The sequence below is a fragment of the Impatiens glandulifera genome, chromosome 7 (genome assembly GCF_907164915.1).
Source record: "Impatiens glandulifera chromosome 7, dImpGla2.1, whole genome shotgun sequence".
NCBI classification, from domain to species: Eukaryota; Viridiplantae; Streptophyta; class Magnoliopsida; order Ericales; family Balsaminaceae; genus Impatiens; species Impatiens glandulifera.
This window is the reverse complement of record NC_061868.1, coordinates 1,957,917-1,981,286: the sequence shown is the minus strand read 5'-3', so window position 1 is coordinate 1,981,286 and position 23,370 is coordinate 1,957,917. Positions and strand designations below refer to the sequence as shown.

Genomic DNA, 23,370 nt, shown 5'->3' with positions numbered 1-23,370 from the left:
AATGTTATCATAGTCAAGGATAATATCATTTTATTTTCAATATTTTATTTGCACAACATAATTTGAGTATATTATTTAATAAATTTTATATATAATTATGATAAAGTGAATGTAAATGAGTTAGATTATTAGTATTAAAATTGTGAATAAGAAGTTGACATATTTTATTTTATTTTATTTCTTTCTTTAGGTGGATGCCTTTTATACATGTAATTGATTTTGAATAGAAAGTTTTCTTTTATAATCTTTTATCTAATTAAAATAATAATAATAGAATTTTTAATAAATTTGTTTTTTTCAATTATAATGAAAAGTTATACAAATAAGATATTATTCTTTAAAAATTTATATCAAACAAACTTTTGATATTTAAAAAATAAGTGAAATATTATCAATATTATATACTATTTTGATAATAAATAAATAAAAGTTGCAATCATAAACAAAATTAACAAAATTAAAACAATATATATTGGTGAACTCAACCAACCAAGTTCATTATATGGTGAAATGGGAGGATTTAAAAATGATGTATTTTCAAAATTAAATAGCTTAGTATTCTATTAAATAAATAAAAATTTGTATAAAGAAATAAAATTACTTAAGCTTTAAAATAAAAAATTTAAATACATTTTAAACCACTTAAATTTAAAAATAAAATTATAAAAATGTCAAATATATAATATAAATAGTAGATTAAAATATTACCATTTTTTATACCAAATAAAATTTCATCTACTTTAATCAAACTTTTCATACTAAATAAAAAGAAATCCCACTTTTTCTTTGATAATTATCAAAATTTATTAATTATGACAATAAATAAATACTACCAGTAACATATTTGTGTTTTTAATAATTAAAATATAACTTTAATTTTTTATTTAAAAAAATTATACATGTATTATAAAAATAAAATTAGAGTAATTTAAGTACAATTATACCTAACATAAAAAATAAAAATATAATATTTATAACAAATAAACAAAGAAGAAACATAAAACAATATGTCACAAAAGTTAAGAGATTATACGAAGAAATTCAATAAGAGCAAATAATTTTTTCACCTACACTATCTTTCCAAAACAAACTTATGAATAAAAAACAATAGAATTTATTATAAGTTGTTAACTATATGTATTGATTTTGTTCAAAGTTTACAGCAGTATATTACCAAATTATCTGTAAAATACAAATGTTATCGTAATCAATAATATTTTCCCAAATGATGTTTTATCATTTTCTAAAAAAAAATGCAATAGAGAAAAAAGTATAGAAATTTATTTTAACAATATATAAAAAAAAAACTCTAATTGGGCCGAGAAACCGTATCCTTTAATGGGCCGCTTCATTTTTAGCCCTAATTTACTTTTGGTACTTGATTTTTAAAATCACACATACAATACTTAATCCTACATATATATATATATATATATATATATATATATATATATATATATATATATATATATTTATAATTCAAAGGAAAACAAAGATATATTAAATCAATTTTATAATTACTAATACATTAAATCGAATTAGAACCAAAAATTGTTCTTTAACATCAATTATATTTAAATTGTTGAAACTATTTTGGTGCTTAAAATAAATAAATAACATTACAGTTACCTTAATAAATGAAAATATATTTGAGTGTTTCTTACCATCTCATTAAACTAACTTAAATAAAAAAATTATGTTATTTATGCTAATTAATAACTTAATTATGAGTAGTTTCACTTTTTTTTAACAACTTCAAAGGGTGAAAAATATTTCATAAAAAAATAAAAAATAAAATATAACAAAATCATACTCTCAACTAAAGTTAGATAGATGAAAGAAAAAAAAATGTAATGATAATAATTATATATATATGGATTAAATTTTTTAGCTAATATTTCAAATAATGATAGACATGTTATCTAATAGTAATAAACAATAATTGACATCTTTAGCATGTGACTTGAGGAATGAGGATCATCACATGATTTATATATTATGGAATACTTAATCCCTTTTTTAGAATAAAGTCAACAATTAAAATAAATATCAAATAATAATAATAAAGCTATGTGAAAATATAGCCCAAGTCAAAATGAGAACAATTTTAATTTTATGTGCTGTTTGGTGTGGTTTTACATTTTTTTTATTTGGGAATAATTTTATTTTTATTGTATTACTATTATTATATTAAATAAGTGTATTTTAGGGAAGATTTATTTAAATAAAATTGGATTTGTTTTAAAAAATATTGATTGGGTGATTTGAAAAAAACTTAAAATATATTAATATAAAATGATAAAAAAATTAAAAGAAATAAATAATTAATGAATTATTGTTTGATTATGGTTGAATTTTAAATAAAAGTAAAAATTTTATTGTTACTAAATTTAAAATAATAATACTATTAATATATTGATTAATTCATTTAAAAGTGATTTTTTTTTTTATTTGTGTATATTTTTACTTTCATGGTAAATATTTGATTTTTTAAATAAAACTCCTATTATTTAGTTGTTGTGAATTATTTAATATTATTTGATTTTAAACTTATTTCAGAGTTTGGTAGGATATTTAGTTTTTTTATGTACTTTTTAAAATTTTCTTATTTGTTTTAAGACTGTTTGGAAAATTAATTAATCAAGGTGGAAAAAAAGCATTTAGTTGTAATTATTGATATCTTTGTTAATTAATTTTATAAAATATTTTATGAGTAAAATTAAAAACTAAGATTTGGGCGGGAGAATTATTTTCCAAAACCCAAATATTCATACTGATTATGATGAACACGTGATTTAAAGTTTATACAGTAATCATGAAAAGGTAAAGCATTATTTTTCAAATGATCTAACTTTTTAATTTTTATTAAACACAAGGGCTTGTTTGAACAATCAATTATATTTCATTAAGTTATTCAAATCGTGAATTAAAATTGAATTATTTAACTCAAATAATTGAAATTTTAACAAATAAGTGAAATTTACAAAAGTTTATTTCATAGTAAGGATCGAACAAGTCACAAATTACAAATAAATTTACATTTGTCAAGTTTTAATAAAAATTATTATTATCTATCATTAATAGAGTCCAAATTATTCATAAAAAAAGTATGTATATCAAATGAATTTAAAATCATAATAATATGTAATCTGAATTATGAATCATAAATTTTTAATATCAAACCTAAAATAAAAAGGGAAAAAATAATTATTTTGTGATCTAGGTTTGTTTTTGGGAGAGTTAGCATTAGTACATTTAAATAGTTTTTTTAGTAAGTTATTTAGATGGGTATAACTAATTTCAAATATAAGAAATGAGATTATTTGGAAATTGGAATTATAAATTATATTTAATAAAAAAGTGAATTATTTAAAAATATTTGAATTATAATATTACTTTTAATTTTTATATAAATAATATAATAAAATGAGAAAATTTTAATATTTATATAAAGTATGAAGTGATTTAATGATTAAAAAATAAACTAATTAAATCAATGTAGCCCCAAACAAATTCAACTACATCTATAGAATTTTTTTTTAATAAAATAAAAAGTAATTTATTGAATTTTTAATTGGTTTAATATTTTTATTATTTTTAACTAAAATTTAATAAAAATTGAGGAATGATTTTACACATCTTTACATGATGCATTGTCGCCATCACACATGCTCAACTCCACTCATGCATGTCCCCACATTTTATTTATATATGTAGAATTATTTAAAATACTTTTTTTATACCCAAAAACTTTTTTAAAAATGTTAATTTTTTATATAAAAATATTTAAATAAAAGTAAAAAATATATTTTATTATAAATTGTGTAAGAAGTGTTCTTGACCAATTTGTTATTTTGTTTAACATGTTGGGATTATAATGATTCAAATTAATCTTTATATTAAATGAAAAGTAAAATATAATATTTATATTAAATAAAGCTAAAAATTATTAGGTGATTTTAAATATTAAATAAAATATAATTTCACTATAATTGACTGTGAAAATTTGTTTTTTTATATTAAATAAAACTATTAGTACAATTTTTTCTCTCTACTGTTACTTTCCTAGCTCTAATTTCTGATTTTAAAATTTGAAAAGTTATTTCAACTTAAACTTTTTCATTATCACAAAACAAATATTTTATTTTCTAATACTAAATATAACAAACAAATTGACACATCAATTACCTACCTCCACTTCAATTTATAACATTTTATTTTATTTTATGTAATTATACTTATTATTTAAATTTTGGAATGAGTTTATAACAAAATATTAATTTTCAAACAATCCACCTTAATGATAGAATTAGCTTGAATTCAACATTCAAAACGGAGAAACGTAAAATTGGAAACTCCAAAGTTTGTGATTCTCGTTACCTACAATTTTTTTACTACTCTCTACCATTATAACGCTTAACTTAACTTGTTTAAAAAAAAATTAAAGATTAAACTATTCTAATAAATTTATTATAACATATTAATTTTCAAATAATCTAACCTAGTTTTAAATTAACTTTATAATATAAACGATCATTTAGCTAAAATGAGTTAATTATAACAACCTCCACCATAACTATAATTTTTACTATAAGTTAAAATTGAACACTTAATTTATCTTTTAAATAATGATCTTCACCTTTTTAACTATCCTAGAGAATTTATTATATCGTATTAATTTTCAAATAATTCAACTTAATTATAACAAACTCCATCCACCACCAGTATAATTTTCACTTCAACTCAAATCTTTTTAAATAAAATTCAATTTATTAAACATTCACCACATGAACTATACCATTGAATTTATTATAACATTAATTTTCAAATAATCCAACTTAATTATAGTATTAGCTTGATATATAAACATAATCATTATTACACCAAAATTATTCACCGCACTTAAAATCGTTTTTAGTTTCAATTGAACTCGTAATTTTCAATCTCTTATTACCTATTTTTTGTTTGAACTCTTATAATGTGTTTATTATAACATATTAATTTTCAAATAATCCAACCTAGTTGTAGACAGTCCATTTTGCTGGTGGCAATTCAGTCAAATCCTAAAATCCAAAGTCTGTCTGTCATTCACATTCCCTCCCATTTTTCTTCTACCATAGTCAAAAGTATCTCTGCACCGAGCGGTCCGATCGAAGAAGATGAAGAAAAGCTTAATCTCTTTTCTTTTAATGTCATTTTACTTTAACTAATCACTAATCACCACTTAATTAAAGATAACATAATTATACTGTAAATGATTATCCAACTGTAAAGCCCTTTAATGGATACAAAGCTCCACGCCCACTTTCTTTACTCCCTCTCTCTTTCCCACTTCATCTTCTTCCTTCTTCATCATCTTCTTCTTCTTCCTTACTGATCAGAAGTGAAAACCCATCAATGACTTCAAGAGAACCTTCCCCTCATTCTCCATCACCAACCCACAAATACCAATCAACCATTCTCCTAATAGCAATCACCATTCTCTCATCTATAGTCCTCTTATTCGCCATTCTCTATTTCCTCTACCATCTCTGGTATTCTCTCGTCCGTGTTCGCAAATCTAGAACAAGCCCATTTGAAGATTCAATCGATCCGCTTATGAAACTCAGGAAGTTCAATTTCAAGGAGATGAGATTAGCCACCAACGATTTCGGAGATGATAACTCAATCGGTAAAGGTGGGTCGGGTACTGTTTTTCGTGGGATTCTACGAGATGGGAAACTCGTTGCTGTTAAGATGCTTGATTCTTCATCCGAACAAACGTTTCAGAACGAATTACAGATCTTAGGTACACTAAAATCCCCATTTATCGTTTCCTTAATTGGGTATTGTTCTGAAAAGGATAAGAGATTGTTAGTGTATGAATACATGCCGAATCGAAGTTTACAGGAATATCTTTTCTCTGATAGTAATTGGTATTTGGATTGGGAAAAACGATTTGAGATCATTCTAGATGTTTCTAAAGCTCTTGTTTATCTTCATTTAGAATGTGATCCGCCTGTAGTTCACGGTGATGTTAAACCGAGTAATGTCTTGCTTGATTCAGATTATCGTCCGAAGATTTCTGATTTTGGGTTGTCTAGATTGAAGAATGAGGCGGAATTTGGGGTTGATTTGTTCAGTCAAGAACTTTCCTGTAACTTGACTGGAACCGGAGCTGAAACACCTGTAATCGGGACTCCGGTTGATAGAGAAAGTGAGGTTGATTTTTCATTAGCTCTTCAAGCTTCAACTTCTTCGAAGAACAGTAAGGTGATACATAACTTGAATGGTCTGAATTTGAATTTGAATTCGTTTAGTGAAAAGGGTAAGGAAGTTTCCACTGTCGAAAACTGTAATGAAGATGATGCTGATTCCGTTAATGGAGGAAGAAGGAAGGATTGGTGGTGGAGACAGGACGATGTAAATGCAGCAGAATTATCCAGTAACGATTACGTTATGGAATGGATTGGCAGCCAAATTTGGGAAGAAGATAACAGAAGTCCTTCTGAGATTATAGATCACAAATCAGATAAATCCAAACCCGAAAACTTGAATCAGACAACTAATAAGAAACACAGGAAGATGCTTGAATGGTGGAAGGAAGAGCATTTAGATGAAATCAAGAAGAAAGCTAATAAGTCCAAGAAAAGATTCAGAATTTCGCGGCTAGATCTTCTCAAATTCAGAAAACGTAGAAAACCCTGCCAGCCTAGCCAAACTGCAGGCGAGTTCAGTTTTCGTGGCGATCTGTTCAGCCGAGAATTAAGCAGCACGACAAGCATGAGAGGAACTCTATGCTACGTCGCACCTGAATACAGCGGATGCGGTTATTTAATGGAGAAATCAGATATTTATAGTTTAGGAGTTTTGATTCTAGTGATTATTTCGGGAAGGAGACCTTTACATGTTCTATCTTCGCCAATGAAACTCGAGAAAGCGAATTTGATAAGTTGGTGTCGTCAATTATCACAAGCTGGGAATGTTTTGGAACTTGTGGACGAGAGGTTGAAGGAGGATTATGATAAGGATCAGGCGAGTTTGTGTATTAATGTGGCTTTGGCTTGCCTTCAAAAAATGCCTGAATTACGACCTGATATTGGAGAGATTGTTAAGATCTTGAGTGGGGAAATGGATCTTCCTTCTCGCCCGTTTGAGTTTTCTCCTTCTCCTCCTGCTAGAATGGTCAATAGATCGAGGAGGAAGCATAAGACAACGAACATAGAATAGTAACAATGAGTGTCATGGTGTTATGTAATTAGATGAACAAATATTGGAACTTTTGTTTTGACATAAAAATATTAATGAATGAACTTCAACAGATTTCTTTCCTGTCTCACTTTTATGTTTGTTTTTGCATCGTTATTCCTTATGATTCTACCATTTTATGTTAGAAAACACTAATCGCGAAACCATTTCATTTCAAAAGGGTTATTGTTTAAGTTTTTCATTGTTACAAAAGTATGATTTTGATTTGTCTTTAGTTACTCTTTCATGTTAAAATGTTATTGAATTGTTACTATGTATGATTTGTGTTTTGTTTTAGAGTCATATTGGATCCTGTTAAATTAGGGGCACAAATTGTGGAAACTGTGTTGAATTGAAATGGAATTGAGCTGCTTGTTATGTTGTTTGATGGAAATACATGATTTATTAGGGAGCTACAAAGTCAAGAACAATTATTATGGTTGTTTCTATTATGCATATTAGGGAACCACAAATTGCTATTAGAGTATTATTCAACAATGGAATTATAATTAAAGTTCATAAAACCAATTAAAATAGGGGCAAATACTTTTTTTTGAATGAGAATCGAACCTGAAACGTTCAGTTGTCGAACAGAAGAAAGTCCCAAAAAAAGGCCATCCAAGACCAACCCGCTAAATAGAGCCTAATATTGAAAAATCTCAAAAGAGTGTAACTCCAAATAATGAAGAACATGCACAATTATATCTCCTAGTTAAATTAAACATGATACAAGACTAATGTTTTCTGAAAACAAAATCACCTGTTGCCAATTTTGTCAATGATGTCCAAGATTGATTCTTTCTGCTGTTGATGAACATATCACATTAAGTGTTCAAATTCTGTCAAAAATACTCAAGATACCCTTATGGGTAGTAGACTGCCCGTCAAATTTCTTCTTTCTTTCCATCGCCTTTCTTTTATCGTATACTTCTATATTGTCTCTACAAACATTTCTCACAGGCTCTCGACGTTTCTGGCTTGATTCAGTTCGAACCGGCTCATTCAACAGCTTCATCACCTTTGGATCCAGCACAAACTCGTTATACTTCATCTCCGCGTATAATTCTTTCGCTTTCATTTTAAACCCTGAATTTACAAGTCCTCCCACTACAATATTGTAATGAGCAGAATCAGGTGAAACATTGTATTGCTTCATCTCAACCCAGATCTTCAACGCATCAGCAGCCTGTTTCATCTCGAAGAATTTCTTGAATATCAATAGAAATGTTTCCCTGTTCGGTCTGAGGCTTGATTTCACCATACAGTTAAGAATTTCAAGAGTTCCTTCCACGTTTGCTTCCTTTAGGAAAGCGTGATAGGTTGAGACCGTCGGAGCCACATTCTCGGTTTTCATTCTGGCTAACACGTTTTTAGCATCTTCCATTTTCGATAATTCACAAAGTGGACATATGAAAGCGTTGAGAGTGATGGAATCAGGTTGTAATCCGGTTTCTTTCATTTTGTCCAAAAGCTTAAGGGCATCGTTAAGGCAATTCTCGCGAGTGAGAACGTGTATCAATGAGTTGTATACATTTAGGTTCGGGATAAAGCCTCTTTTCCTCATTTCATCGTAGAGTCTGAGCGAGTCAAAGAGATTTCCGACTTTTGAGAAGCAAGAGATCATGTGTTGGTAAGAATCCCCGTTTGGTAAGATGCAAGATTTGGACATTTCTCTCCATATTCGCTTGGCTTCGTATACATCAACCGATATGTTGCACCAACCGTTAAGTATAATATTGAAGCTTTTAGTTTCTAAGGGAAATAGCTTCTTATTTAGAAACATGAATTCTTCGGCTTCTTCTATGTTTCCATGTTTGCAGAGGGTTATCAGTAATGCTTGTAAGGATTCCATGTCCGGTGACAATTTAAATTTCTCCATGAAATTGAAAGCCTGTATAGCTCCATTTGGGTCATTTGACGCAGCATATCTATTGAAACAAGAGAACAAAAGAAACGAAAAAAGTGAGGATTCATTGAAGATTCGCTGAAGATTTGGAAATTTATAATAAATCTGTTCTTGTTTAATATATATTTGATTTTCATTGTTTTCTTTCATCATATAGCCATGAAAATAGTGCATATATGTGTACATTTCATGATAAAGATCTCATATTCCATAACAACACATATAATGAGAAGAATACTCTTTCAGAGTAGAGAGTTGTGCCTATTCGTTATCACATTTTATGATTCAGAAAAATCTAAATCATAATGGTTCACCAAAATTTGGATCATGATCAAAAAGATAATCTTAAACCAGACTTTGACGATTTTTCAGTGGGGTCTAGTTTTCAAATAGAATCGCTGTAATCATACTTTTATAGAGGAGATCTTTGATTCTCTACATTTTTATTTTTCGTGTAATGCATATTTTGCGTTATAGAAAAGAGATTTCAATCTGTTTATTCCCAATCTATTTAGAATCCACAACGAGAAACTCCCACTATTAGAGGTTTTATTCAGCATACATCTCTTATATGTATATGTTTCTTATGAACACAATGAAGGGGGAGGCTAGTTCAGCAACCCACCATGACATTCACTTCAATTCAAACCCTAAAACCCAAAACCCTAATAAGCCCATACTATACTCATGGTGTTAGTTCTTCAAACCCTAAACCCTAATAAGCCCCTACTATACTCAGGGTGGATAGTTCTTATATGAACAACACAACACAAATTTCTATACTTTCAAATAAAGCATTCATATATGTCATTAATATGCAAAACCAATGCTTAATTATCAAGCAGATTCAAGCATGTATCAACAGAAACCAACTACAAAGAAGGAAGAGAAGCAGAGATGTTTTACCTATCAATCATGGCATGCATTGCCGGGTGAGTATCAACAGAAGATGAATGCAAATCTCGAATTAAACACCAAGCAGTATTGAATTTCTTATTTGTGCCAAGAATCCAAACCATCAGAGCTCCAATCTTCTCTCCAGCAAAACCCTTTTTCTTACCCCACATGAAAATCCAGTAAGTTAGCTTCCAGTCATCTTTCAATGCACAAATCAACGAATAAATTAAACCTTCGTTAGGTTCCAAACATGTTTCGTCAAGAAAGGATGATGTTTCCTCTTCTGAGGAGAATGAATCGGCGGCGTTTTTTATTGCATCGACTAACTTTCGGACATTCAATTGATAATTTTCCAGTGGAAGATCTAATTGTGTATTGAAATCGAATGCTACATGAATAGTCGAGTCGTTTGAAGTCCGAAAGGTGGAGAAGGTGATGGTTTGACGAAGGGAAGGAGGATATGTGAAGCATATCCGATGAGATGCCGAGTAAAATTGAAATGAAATCGGTGATTTTGAGAAGGAAATTGGAAGTGGGGAAGAAGAAAGACGGATATTTATTCTCTGAAGCTGTCTGGCGATGGCGGAGAAGGCCATTAGGCCATTCATAAAGAACTTTTCTTGGCGAGAAGAACGCAGTAAGTGTCAAAATACACTACTTGTGAGGATTTCTTTTTTTCTAATACAAATTATACAAGGTATGATTTTTGCTTCTTATACTTCAAAAACAAAGTTTCGAAAATATATAGCTTGAATTCGGGTTGTCGGGTTCGAATGGTCGGGGGGTTAGAGAGTTGCGATACTGATCTAAATCTGAATTATTTAATAATTTAAATTAAAATTTCTAATTTTAACCTAATATATTTATTTGTAATTAATCCGAACCAGATTAATCTGACTCAATTCGAATTCAATCCAAATTAACCTGATATTATTAATATCACGTGTTTTTTTCAAATTAAAATGACATACTTAAATTACAAATCTGCGAAAATCTTAAAAAAAAAATTAACAAAAGAATATTAACACAAAACTTAAGAAAATTATAAACGGCTTGACGGATCTACGTTGAGTATTCAAGGTCAATTCAATTTTGATCCGTTTATTAATCAGGTTAAACAGATGAACCTGATTTCGACTCGAACCAAAAAATATACGACCCTAACCTGATTTTTTTGTGTTCGGTTCGAGTCGTGTTTTCGTGTCGGGTCAGAAATTGTCGTTCCTAGTCAATATAGAGATGTCAATGGACAAATCTGAGCGAATTATACGTTTATCATCCCCGTCTCATTCTACTTCAAAGATTTATTTTTTATTATTTCTGTCTCATTCAGTTTCGGAGATCACCGTGGACACTGTTATACCATATTTCATAAAAAAAAATCTTTGAAAAACTTTTAATATTATATATACGGTTATATATTGAAATTTTTATATTATTATACATAAAATAAATTTAAAACTATTATAAAATACGAAGAATACATCAATATATTGGTTTAATAGTGTTTATTAGTATTCGAAGCGGAGACACAAATATCATCATCGTTTTATCTCCGGTCAACTACCCGTCATTGTAGATAATCATTGTGAAACACCGTTTATACCATATTTTCAAAAATAATATTTTTTTTATATAAACAATTTTTTTATTATAATATATTAAAATTTTATATTATTAAGAAAAATAAACTTTAAAACTTTTATAAAATATAATGAATAAATAAACATATTGGTAATTTTATATATTTAATTGTGTTTTTAGTGTTCGAGGCATAATCGTGGTGAAATCGGAACGAGAACTAAAATATCATTCTCAATCAACTACCGGTCAAACCGGGAAAAAACCGCCCAAAACAGGACAATTCAATTCGATTATCGTAAGATGGTTTCAAATTATCATCCTTAAATATATATTATTCAATTATTTTAAAATATTTACAAGAAGTATACAATAAAAAAAAATGAGGCAAGATCATATTATCCCACCTTTGTTGAGATATGTGAGAGCAGATAACTCTAGCTAAAAAAAAATGTATTTTACTCAACTTTAAGATAATTTATTTCACAATTTGTCTAAATAAGTGACATCAATAAAATTAAATGATTTAACTATCACTAAGTGAATTTTAAGAATAAAATGATCTTTTCTATCATAAACTCCCTAATTACAAACCAGGGAAATTTGAAACATTAGATTTACAATTTCCAAAAATGTGTTAAAAAAAGTCAGCATATTGAATCTTTTCTATGTCACTCGTCCAAAAACATTTTAGGTTTCAAACCATACCCTTGAAGTGGGCATTCTAATCACAATACTTTATAAAGGAAATCCAATAAACAAACTTTACAATATTGAATTCGAAGACATACATTTAGATGCTGAGAAAATAACATTGACAGATATGAGAATTAATACACAAACAAATTCATTTAAGAGAAATGCTTCACAAATTTACAGAAGACTGAATAAAAACTGCTTCTAACTAGAATTATATCATCAGAAATGACTTTTAGAACCTCATAAATAATGGTGTTTTATTATTATTATGTATAGAGTGCCATATAATAATCTTAACAATAAAAAGACATCTTCTTGAATATAAGATGACCTTTTAATTATAGAAAACAAAAGAGGTTGGATTGACACAGCTTTCCTACAGTGGCATCAACCTCTTATACTTGAAAAACCATAAGAATGAACAGAATATAACTGCCCCACATATTCCCGTTATTATTAGCACCCATTTGAATGCATTTGTATCGTCAAACAATGGAACCGCAAAATTCATACCAAATATTCCGGCCACAACACCAAATATGGCCACCACAAATGTTGCGGTTGTGAGGAGAAGCTCAAATTGGATAAGTTGGTTTCTTACATTATCCTGAAAGAAGAAAAGACGCAACCTTAGATTTTACTATTATCTGGGTCAAATGACTAAATTACCCTCAATATTTGATACTTTTTAAATGTCATAAGGAATAAAAAGTAAGGGTATTTAAATCTGCTACTAATACTCTAATAGTACAAACGAGGCACGAGGCGGAAAATGATGAAAAAACAAAGGAATGACCATAAAAGTATTTGAATACCATTAGTTTTTTATTTTAGGAAGTTACCACCACCCCATATACATTGCCCCCACTTCAATTTAGGTTGTTGGAATCAAATCTCAGACCTTTGGACTAAAATACCATTAGTATTTGACATTTTACGAAAAGTTATAAAAATAATATTTAAGTATTTTAATTGATGAAAAAGATATATTTTGTTTACGGTTTAGTAAATAATAACATACTATTTCTATTACTAATTCATCTTATTGAGAAAGAAGTTCATACCAGCTGAATGTTGATGAAATCTTCTGTGTCATCAATGTATTCCTTCAACTGGCATAACATGAAGCAAATCAATGAATAAATATTTTTATATTTAAGAAACGAAAAGAAAAGGAGAATGCAGATATCGTACTGATGTCAACTTATTGAGTGTGTTGTCAATAACAACGAAATAAGCCTCCAAAAGCATCTCAAGTTCCTCTATGCTCTCTGTAGCAGTTTCTGAACTCCTAGTGCTTTCATGTCGGCTCCTGGCAATACTCAAGCTCTTCTCCAGTTTTCTGCAGCTCTCCGGAGGAGATGAAACTGGAGATACAGGAGCCGAAGCAGACAAGAGACCGTCGTTTGATCTGTAACCCATTATCGATTGTTCGCCGTAGAATGATGATTCCATCCTACTTTTCTTTTCAGTTAAATACATCTCAGCCATGTCACCATCATCGTCCATTAACTGCTCTATTTCATCCCTCACCTGCACAATCAAAATATCAGCATCGGAATTAAAAGAGAGAAAAAATGTCATTTTTTTCTTTTTTAGACCAGGGTTTATTTACCTTCTGAACTCGTCGTGTCAAGGCAACTAATCTGCTTTTCAATCTTCGAACGCGTTCCAAGTTCAAAGTGCTGATTTTTGACGTAAGCTCGTCTAGAAGAGGGTATGCTTCGATCTCAAGTTCTGCTGCCTGAATGAGTTATTTGAGAATTTTCAACAAGTAAGGAAATATGTGAAATGTTAATAAAGATGGTTTATCCTATATAAGCTAGTCTATTATTCCAGCATCTTCATAATGGCAGATGTTTTTTCAGACAATGTTGTCTTGCATAGGGGTATTTCTGTAATTCTCTTTCGTATGATAACAAATTAAATACAATAAAAAACGAAGACAAAATAAGTCATCTCTATCTTCTTCACATATTTGAATTAAGCTTATTTGATAATTGTTATTTAAAACCTCTTAATTGTTTAAGCTAAAAACTAAAAACTCATTCGGTAAGTTATGAATGACTGCGTCTAACAGACAAACTTTAACCCTGAAAATTAATCAAATTACATCACTAAGAGGGTAAAATAGTATTTTCCCTATATTAGTTCCACATTTTCTGAAATCAATTTGGTACATGAAATATAAATTTTATTTGGTTTATTCAGCATTCTTTCTTAGTTTCCACACATACTTAACTCCTTCGACCATTAAAATTCAATATTCAACACTTAATTTCAATTTTAACAAAAGCAGCCAAGGACGTTTAATTCCAATAACAAATTATGCTTAGATCATCAGATCAATCACTCCCATGCATGGTTATCTAAACACATAATGCAACAAAAAACATATTTACTCATTTGTCGTGTCTCATGCATGGTTTACTTCTAGTTAATGATAACCCTTTAGTCCTTTACCCACCAACACCTATTCGTCCTGCTTACCTAAGGATTAAGGAACAAGTCTAAAACATAACATAAGAAAATGGATTTTTTTTATGCCAAGATAGATTTGTTCATTTTCTCATCTCCAAAGTATGAAAAATTTGGGCACAATCTAAGGCAGTAGTTAGATAACACGTCTTATCAATTAATCTAAATGATTAAGTACTTATTTGAATTAAATAACTATTATTTAAATCACTTATTATTTAGATTCATATCAAATTAAGCTAAACAATGAGGCTTAATTTGATAAGCTGTGAATGACTTTTCAAGTAAGAGCGTTCAAAAGACAACTTTAACCCCGTCATTATAAGGATAAAATACTCATCGATTATTTTCCCGACATTATTTCCACATTTAATCAAATCATGCAGAACAAGACTTTAAAAACTTAGATATTTTTATTTGATTTATTAACATTTATTTGTCAGTGACTTATCTCATTCAACATTTAAAATTTTTAGGTATTCAACATTCTAACAATTAATTTTCAGTTTGATCAAATCCATACTAAAATTTGGTTGATGCTACTAAAATTTGCATCCCTCAAATATCATTCCATGAAACATTTCAAACATCCTTCTACTAAACATTCAGCAACTAAACTGAATAATACACAACTGATATAATCTTTCTCATAAATTATCTGCAGAAGCTCACAGGACACTGATCTCTACATGCTAGCAATAACTTACATCGTCGTATGCAGAAGAACAAAATATTATTGATTAAAATAACTTAGACCTTCATCAGTGAATACAATTATCAAGTCAATTATTTTTCACACTTTCACTTGTAAAGTTTATTCTGGTCATATACAAACAATGTAGACAATTAAGAATAAATGTGATCTGCATATTTCATACACTAATCCACACTTGCCAGTCATAAAAATGCAAAATAAGAGGAAGAAAGAGGGAATCTCAAATTCTCAATCAATATAGTAAAGAACGTATCCATAAGCATCTTCCCATATGAAAATTTCAACTGATTCTCATAATAAAAAGATATCATGTATATTTTCAGAATTTGTAGAAATGTCTATTCATTAAAGAGATACATACCTGAGAATCAAGAAATGTACAAGCAGATTCCAGAGCAACTTCAAGGGCCCGAAACTCAAATGGCAAGTAATCAGGTGATGCATTTGCAAACATGTTATCAAGATTTCTACCACTTCTCCTTCTACTCATATCATTTCCGTCTGTCTGCCAAACCTCACCTGCTCCAGCAGCTAGTCGTCTTTGAAATTCCACTACATACTGCAACACATAGCTGTCAAGAGAATTCAAAAGAAGCACCTCATCAGCTGTAATGATACATCGAATCTGCTCCAAATTTACAACAATAGCCTTCTCCCTTCCCAAAATTGTCGACGGGTACACAAATAAAGGATCAAGCAAACGAAGATCACGAGCAGGAAGATCACATCTACGCATCATACTGAACTTATCAACTTCAATAACTTGAGAATTCCCAGATGCATCAACACGAATCCATGATCGAAGACCTTGTCCGCGTTTCTTTAAGCCTAGAACATCTACACTTTGAAAAGGTTGTCGCCCAGATGCACAAGGTCGATAAGATGTATCTCTAAGATTTATAGCAGATGCAGGTTTCGGTGGTAGCAATCTTTCTTTAAGGTCCGCCATTTACAACAAGAGCTCTAGAAGCTGAATAAAATAGGCTAAACATGAACACTCAATCCAAATCAAACTCAAATCTTTCTTTCAGTTTCAATAATAAATCATACCTAAAGATTATTAGGCTGTGTTCCTCCAACAGAAGAACAGGATTTAATTTTAGGGTTTTGCTCCACAGGCTTCAATTTACGATCTTAACAAATTGGGCGATGAATTGTTCTTGTTTTGGAAGAAACAGGGCAGTATTAATGAGAGAATAGACGAAGAAGTAACAGAAGTCTGGATGCAGATGAAGATCAAAGAAGACCGAGCAGATACCTCCAAAAACAAGCAGAAATTGAAAGGTTAGAAGGAGAGAAACAGCTAAGCTACTTGTTCGTCAAGCAAAGTTCCGATTAACTGAACATCGTCGTCATCATCATCATCATCGCGTCTTGATGATCAATTTTTATCATTAATTGAAGGAATTTAGCAACTCTATCTCTCAAGCTGAAACTACCTTTCTAACAGTGTATTTCCCTCACGGCCACGTTTAACTTATCGCCTGCTTCCGTTATCGCTTCAAAGTGTCAAAACCCCTAATATCTTTATTTCTTTTAGATTATAACTTAGGGTTGTAATTTTTTTATTTATTATACCCTTCTTAAATTTGACGAAATGATCCTCATAATAGGGGTAAATGAGTTGGTTACTGGTGCATAATTTTAAACGAGCCGGTGAATAACGCATGATTTTAAATGCGCCGGTGATCACTTTATATTTTTTTTTGACAAAATTGTCTTTGTCGCGAGATGCAACCGGATGCCATGTGAAAAGTCCACAAATCATGAGACGCAACCTCGGTTGCGATAAGCAACCGGCAATCGCGAGACGTAATTTTTTTTTTGAAAAATCCACAATCGCGAGATACATTCGCGAGACGCATTCGAGAAAGAACTTTTCATAGGCATCCGATTGTGTCTCGCAATGAGGGCATTTTCGTCTAAAAAATTTTAAGTGGTCACCAACGCAATATAATTTATGCGCTGGTCACCAGATAATTTGAAGCAGTTATTATGGTCATTTCGTCAAATTTCCCCCTTATTTTGGTATATCGAAATCTACAAGTAACATACCCATCATACTAAATATTGAAGGTCTACCGCAATTTTTGGTATGGTATAATATAAGTAACATATTCCCTCTTCTAGTCTAGCGACAAAAGAGATAGATATCCCATATTTCCAAGTCTTTCTGAGATCATGAGTTTGATCCCGTCAGAAGGCAAATTCTGCTCGTCTGGTAAATTGGTTGAGTAAATTAGCGGATTATGTACTTAACCCGCGAAGATTAGTCACATTTTGAATGAGAAGCGAAACTCAGCGTTATAAAAAAACAAAAATATTAACATATATCGCAATTTTCGATATTGTATAATGTAGTACGGTATCAGTATTATGTTCGGTACCTAGTAATATTACAATTTTAAGATATATTAATGCCAGTATCATTTTGTTAAGTGAATCTAACTATTGAAATAAAAATAAAAATTATATTTTTTTAATTATTATATATATTTGATTTAAAAATATTATTTTGGTATATTCTTTCAATATTTTCCGATAGGATGTTTTCTATAATGATCGGTAAGGTTCTCACCATAGTTTTTATATATATATAACTTTTTTTGAATAATAAAAATGATTTAGCCTTGTAATATATATATATATATATATATATATATATATAATTGAGAAATTCTTGGAATGAGTAAACACATGTAATGAGTGAATATAGCATGTTACTAATAAATATTAATATTTTTTTAGTGTGAATGTAAACATTAGATGTATTGATAATGTTTGTTTAATTTTTAGCATATAATTATGTATTTGTATATTGATGTATCTTACAAAATCTTATTTATAATAATATACTAATTTTGAATTTATACTAAAATATAATTGTATTTATTATATTGTATCTATCAAATGCTTATTAGGGAGCCATTGAGAAGATAGTAAATTTTAAATTATAATTTTTTTAGAATTATAAATATATTTTCCTAACTATTTGAATGTGAAGGTAGATAAAAAAATGTTTTAACTTTAAATGGTTATCATTAAATTCCATAATTTAAATATTTTATTTTATTAATTTTGAAATGATTGTAATTTTTATTTTTAAATTTTAACTATAATTTTATGGGTGATTATTTTTTTTTATTATTTTGATCAGTTTAATTTGTAATGGTAATTCTTTCCCATCTTATTCACTCTTCCCACGTGTCACAATCTGGATCATCCTTTCTCACCATGCTTGTTTCTCCATATTGTTCATCACTGTAATAATTTCCAATGTATATGAAAAAAATATGTGTTTTCCTTATAACTGATTATATTTTTAAGTTAGAATTCAAATTTGAATTTTTTTGGAAATATTCTTCAACCATAATTATAAAGGGGGTAAATGAACTGAACAAATCTCCGTAAACCGATTCAATGTCTTTTTAAAGAAAACCTAGACATAACAATCTCCCTTAACCGAATTGAAACTAAAAAGATTTTACATTGAGGCATTTTTACATTATATTATATTTCAAAGTATAAATCTTCTAAATCATTCTCCTTTAACATGCTGCTCACCACCTACAATCGTTGTAACAATAAACGAAGCTAGCATTCCAACAAAATATCCCGCCATTGCGCCATACGTAACGCAAATAGGCCATTCCTGTCAGTAAATCCAACAATTTATTCAGGATCCAACAGATTGACATAGCTATAACATAAGTATGTGGATTATGATGAGAAACCGTTAATAAATTGCATTCAATTTCCAAATTTGATCCCATCTGAATCCACATTTGGATGAGAAACCCGACAAAATTTCATTATTTCACACTCAGATAGTCGAGGCATGTTTCCAACCATAGTCTATGTTCGAACTCACTAACCAACATATTATGAGTTTCTCCACAATAAAGTAGTATTTATAGAAAAGAAACAAACCTGCCATGTTCTTTCCCAATCAAGAGGCATTGGCCAAGCTCCAAACCAAGCTCCAATAATGGCACCGTGTGCTGGTAAGCAGAGCATATAATCTACTGATCCACTTGACCTGCAAGTTTCAATCGAAATGTGGCAAATGAGAATAGTCCATTTCATTAGATTAATGATAGAATTTGGAGAATTTCCTCAAACTGTTAGTATGTTGCAGAATAGTATATTCCAATGAGGTTTTACAGAATAAGAAGATGAGACAAATTACTTAGTGTGTGCAAATATTCTTAGCCAGTCACTCCATGATGAACCAAACACGCATGCTGCAGGGGTGAACTGCAGACAAAGTAAAAGCAAGTCAAATCTCTCTTAAACTGATAATAATTTCAAAGTCTAAATTGGAAAATGCAACATAAACTCCATTAGAATATGTTGCAATTGAAGTTTATGTTTTTGGATTTAAATGGTCAATTCAAAGGCACATGTTTTGATGGAGTGAGATTGGGATGTGAAGATCTTGATTAGTTTGTTACTTTCAATTATAATCTCCATATTTAGAGATTATCTGACATTATATTGATGTCTCTTTCATTTTCCCCTTTTCTTCCCTTTGTTTTCCTCTATCTTTGACTTTAATGTTGTTTATAATGAAAACACGCCGCAAATCACCACACGTTTATACAAATTATAACTTAAAACAAGCCATTAGGATAGCTCAAGTTGAAAGAGTCTTGCCTAATAGACCAAAAGTCTCAAATCGATTCTCACTAAGAATGCCTTAAAGCCATGACACTACAAATGCTTCCAAGTTCCAATAGAGATTTAAGAATACAAATCTATTGATAACCAAACTACCATATAATAGGAGACAACCTCAATCGTTGTTGAATTTCCAAGAAAATAAAACATCTCAAGAAAGTTTATGATATATATATGTTAAACATAATGCAAGTTGTTGATTAGGAAAATAACACTTACGGTGAATGTTGACATCATAAGTGACCAATGCAAAGTTCTCATGATGTACCTTTCAAATAAAAAAAGTTTAGAAACAATCAGAAACTTCATAAGAAACCATTGAAAGGATTGAGCAAAAGGGTCCTTGGATCCTCTCCTATTAGGTTAAGAATAACCTTAAACTGAAATCAACTTAAACAAATTCACTTCAACAAATAATCTAATAGATATAAGATGAACATAGAAACAAATTTGGAAAATAAAGAAACTCGGGTCAATAAAATAAAGAGAAACCAAATAAATCTCCTATCTTGACATACTTTGTGCCAACAGGTGCTCCCAAAGCAATAGCCCCAAGTGCATTGACAACAGCACCTACATGATTCCAATGAAAAATTCACACTAAACACTTGTCCCCTATTTCATCATAAGCAAAAGGAAGGTTAGATTAACAATGGTGCTTTCTATTTACATGATATTCATCTTACAAGTTGCAATTTTGATGGAACAAATTGAAGAATCAAATTCCCATATTTCCTACACATATGACTAAGCTTTGATTAACTACTCATGAATGCATAATAGATCTGTCAACTCTTCCCATGAAAGATACATTTGGTATTGAAAGAAACAAACCAGCTATAAGTCCCAAAATGCCTTGTGCCAAAGCTTTCCAGTACTGTCAGATCAAGTAAGAACATTAAAGTTAAACCATAAATACATGAGTAACAACAACTAGAAAGAATTTGATGATTTCATAGTAATACCGAGTTGTGCTCTGGATTCATCCGGAAATTACTGTAAACAATTATAACAAGTGGGGATCCAATAACCTGCCAAATTTGAAGTAAGAAATCTCAGAAAATCAACTGGGAAATTGCTAAACAGATGATTATCAAACTACCCAGATCATTTGGAGGGTTTGCGTAGGTTCAGAGATTAGATTGATGTTGTATAGGTTGTGGGTAATCCAAAATGCTGATGATAAACCTAATCCGCATATCAGATGGGTGATAAGAACTTTCCATGGAGAAGCTGAATAATTAGAAGTCAATTGTCGCCGGAGTTTCATTCTGTCGTCACGACGATGATCGACGGCAATCGGGAGGAGGATGATACCCAGATGACTATGAAAATGTAGGAGGATATGGGGACGAAGCGACGTCGTTTTGAGTATCTTTGTAAGTTTGCCAAAAGTATCTAATAAGCCCTTCATTTTAAATTAATATTAAACTGTAGTTAGAAAAATAGAATTTCATTTCAAACTTCATTAATTAGGAATTAGATTAATTTCATATTTAAATAAACCTTATATTGGTGATTGGATAGTGCATAATAAATTGACTTTTATGATATCAATACATATCATATATACAACTTAGATTAAATTTTGATTCAGTTAAATCAGTATAACATTTCATATCGATTATGAGAATTCTACTATAAATTTGTTGAGTTAAATTAGTATATTGATTTTGAGACATAGCTTTTGTTTTTTATTATAAATAAAATTATGAAGTTAGGAAAATATAATAATAATAATAATAATCTTAAAACTTGTTGGGTTAGATTTGTCAGACTCCAATCAAATATCATTTTATATCTCATGTAATTAATCATATTACTGAATTTGATTAATAAAATATTAAACTATTCTATATTTTTAAAAATAAATATCATTATATTCAATGCATTTAAAGTATTTTACTAAAAAAAATATTTATATCCTCAAAATCAAAATCAAAATCTATCAACATTTTTTTAAATAAACTAAAATTTATTTAAAAAAAAAAGAAAAGTAAAGTTAGTTTGATTTCTAGCAAAATCATCTGAAATATCAGAATTAGTTCTCTCTCATCAAAGTATTTTGGATTCCCTCCCGACGTCAAATTGCAAATATATTTGAAATCCTATCATCGAGAAAATGAGAAATAAGTTGGCTCATTGGAAAAGTAAACTTCAAAGTCAATAGGTTGGTCCTCATTAAGAACTTCCTCATCACAATCTCAACATTCAATGTGTCACTCTTCCTTATCCCTGCATCGGTGACTAGCAGAATGAACACAATCATTAGAAATTTCTTTCGGGACAACTCAAACTCATATAAAATCACTCATTTTGTGAGATGAGACATAATGAAGTTTGACGTTGTTGACGACGGACTCAAAATAAAAAACTTTTCCCTTTTCAACACTTCGCTCCTCTGTAAATGGTGGTGGAGATTTCTCAATGAAAATACAAGTTTTTTAAAGAAAGCGATCATCGCCAAGTACGAACTAAAAGATAACGAATGAATGCATATTTTTAGGAGAAAGTATATGGGTAAAAGCCTATAGGGACGTATTTCTAAAACATGGGAAAAGCTCCACCCCTTATCATTTTTACGATTGGTAATGGTAAGAAAATTGATTTCTAGAATGATCCGTGACACTCTAGCGGAAAATTGTGAGACTCTTATCGAGATCTTTTCGAGATCTTTAGAAAAAATGAGGTTAAAGTAGCAGACTATTTTCGTCTCACTTCTAATTAAATTGTTTTGAATTTATTTTTTTAAATAGACGATTTTCCATCGAAGAGGAGGGTAGACGAGATCTCTTCATGGATGCTTTTATCAACGTTTCGATTGACCTAAAGACTAACGACAACTTTTCTCTGTCCGACTCTCCCAATTTTAAAACTAGCTACATTTATCACGCGTCTCTCCAAAAAATTTCATTCCAATTTCCTTGAAAAGAGGTGTGAAAATAAAATTTTTTATCAAAAATTTCATTTTTTTTTGTTGGGAAGCTATTAATGGATGAGTATTGACATCTAACAAACTGAAAAAGAAAAGATTTCATCTCACTAGTAGATGCAATATTTGTTTGAAGAGTGAAAAATCCACCGATTGTATTTTTCTTCATTGTGACTTTGCCAAGAGCATGTGGACTCTTTTGCAGAATTCTCTTCAATTTTAATAGGATACACCATCAAAAGTCGCTGATTTCTA

General features: G+C 29.7%; 4 protein-coding genes across 4 annotated transcripts; 1 reads left to right on the top strand and 3 right to left on the bottom strand.

Annotated features, from left to right (window-relative positions):
- Nucleotides 1-5,316: 5,316 nt before the first annotated feature.
- On the top strand, nt 5,317-7,311 carry LOC124910389 (putative receptor-like protein kinase At1g80870). The gene has a single exon (XM_047451023.1). The coding sequence runs from the start codon at nt 5,398-5,400 to the stop codon at nt 7,207-7,209; it is 1,812 nt and encodes a 603-aa protein (XP_047306979.1). The 5' UTR covers nt 5,317-5,397; the 3' UTR covers nt 7,210-7,311.
- Nucleotides 7,312-7,858: 547 nt separating this feature from the next.
- Nucleotides 7,859-10,673, bottom strand: LOC124945250 (pentatricopeptide repeat-containing protein At1g80880, mitochondrial). Its single transcript, XM_047485648.1, has 2 exons — nt 10,040-10,673; nt 7,859-9,155 (listed from the first exon to the last, which is right to left on the bottom strand). The coding sequence occupies exons 1-2, from the start codon at nt 10,636-10,638 to the stop codon at nt 8,060-8,062; spliced, it is 1,695 nt and encodes a 564-aa protein (XP_047341604.1). The 5' UTR covers nt 10,639-10,673; the 3' UTR covers nt 7,859-8,059.
- A 1,894-nt stretch (nt 10,674-12,567) lies between these two features.
- On the bottom strand, nt 12,568-16,945 carry LOC124945795 (magnesium transporter MRS2-1-like). The gene is made up of 7 exons (XM_047486293.1): nt 16,762-16,945; nt 16,554-16,662; nt 15,865-16,473; nt 13,926-14,054; nt 13,505-13,843; nt 13,375-13,422; nt 12,568-12,917 (listed from the first exon to the last, which is right to left on the bottom strand). The coding sequence occupies exons 3-7, from the start codon at nt 16,450-16,452 to the stop codon at nt 12,687-12,689; spliced, it is 1,335 nt and encodes a 444-aa protein (XP_047342249.1). The 5' UTR covers nt 16,453-16,473; nt 16,554-16,662; nt 16,762-16,945; the 3' UTR covers nt 12,568-12,686.
- Nucleotides 16,946-18,865: 1,920 nt separating this feature from the next.
- Nucleotides 18,866-21,521, bottom strand: LOC124945577 (phosphatidylinositol-glycan biosynthesis class F protein). Its single transcript, XM_047486033.1, has 8 exons — nt 21,286-21,521; nt 21,149-21,214; nt 21,018-21,060; nt 20,702-20,756; nt 20,403-20,451; nt 19,693-19,760; nt 19,434-19,542; nt 18,866-19,155 (listed from the first exon to the last, which is right to left on the bottom strand). The coding sequence occupies exons 1-8, from the start codon at nt 21,451-21,453 to the stop codon at nt 19,042-19,044; spliced, it is 672 nt and encodes a 223-aa protein (XP_047341989.1). The 5' UTR covers nt 21,454-21,521; the 3' UTR covers nt 18,866-19,041.
- Between the last annotated feature and the right edge of the window lie 1,849 nt (nt 21,522-23,370).

Coding starts and splice junctions, on each gene's coding strand:
- LOC124910389 (XM_047451023.1), top strand. CDS start 5,398: ATGACTTCAAGAGAACCTTCCCCTCATTCTCCATCACCAACCCACAAA.
- LOC124945250 (XM_047485648.1), bottom strand. CDS start 10,638: ATGAATGGCCTAATGGCCTTCTCCGCCATCGCCAGACAGCTTCAGAGA. Junction 9,156..10,039: donor ATGCATGCCATGATTGATAG/GTAAAACATCTC, acceptor TTGTTTCAATAG/ATATGCTGCGTCAAATGACC.
- LOC124945795 (XM_047486293.1), bottom strand. CDS start 16,452: ATGGCGGACCTTAAAGAAAGATTGCTACCACCGAAACCTGCATCTGCT. Junction 13,423..13,504: donor CACTCAATAAGTTGACATCA/GTACGATATCTG, acceptor ATGTTATGCCAG/TTGAAGGAATACATTGATGA. Junction 12,918..13,374: donor ATTTCATCAACATTCAGCTG/GTATGAACTTCT, acceptor TTCTTCTTTCAG/GATAATGTAAGAAACCAACT.
- LOC124945577 (XM_047486033.1), bottom strand. CDS start 21,453: ATGAAACTCCGGCGACAATTGACTTCTAATTATTCAGCTTCTCCATGG. Junction 21,061..21,148: donor TGAATCCAGAGCACAACTCG/GTATTACTATGA, acceptor TTGATCTGACAG/TACTGGAAAGCTTTGGCACA. Junction 20,452..20,701: donor GGAGCACCTGTTGGCACAAA/GTATGTCAAGAT, acceptor TTTATTTGAAAG/GTACATCATGAGAACTTTGC.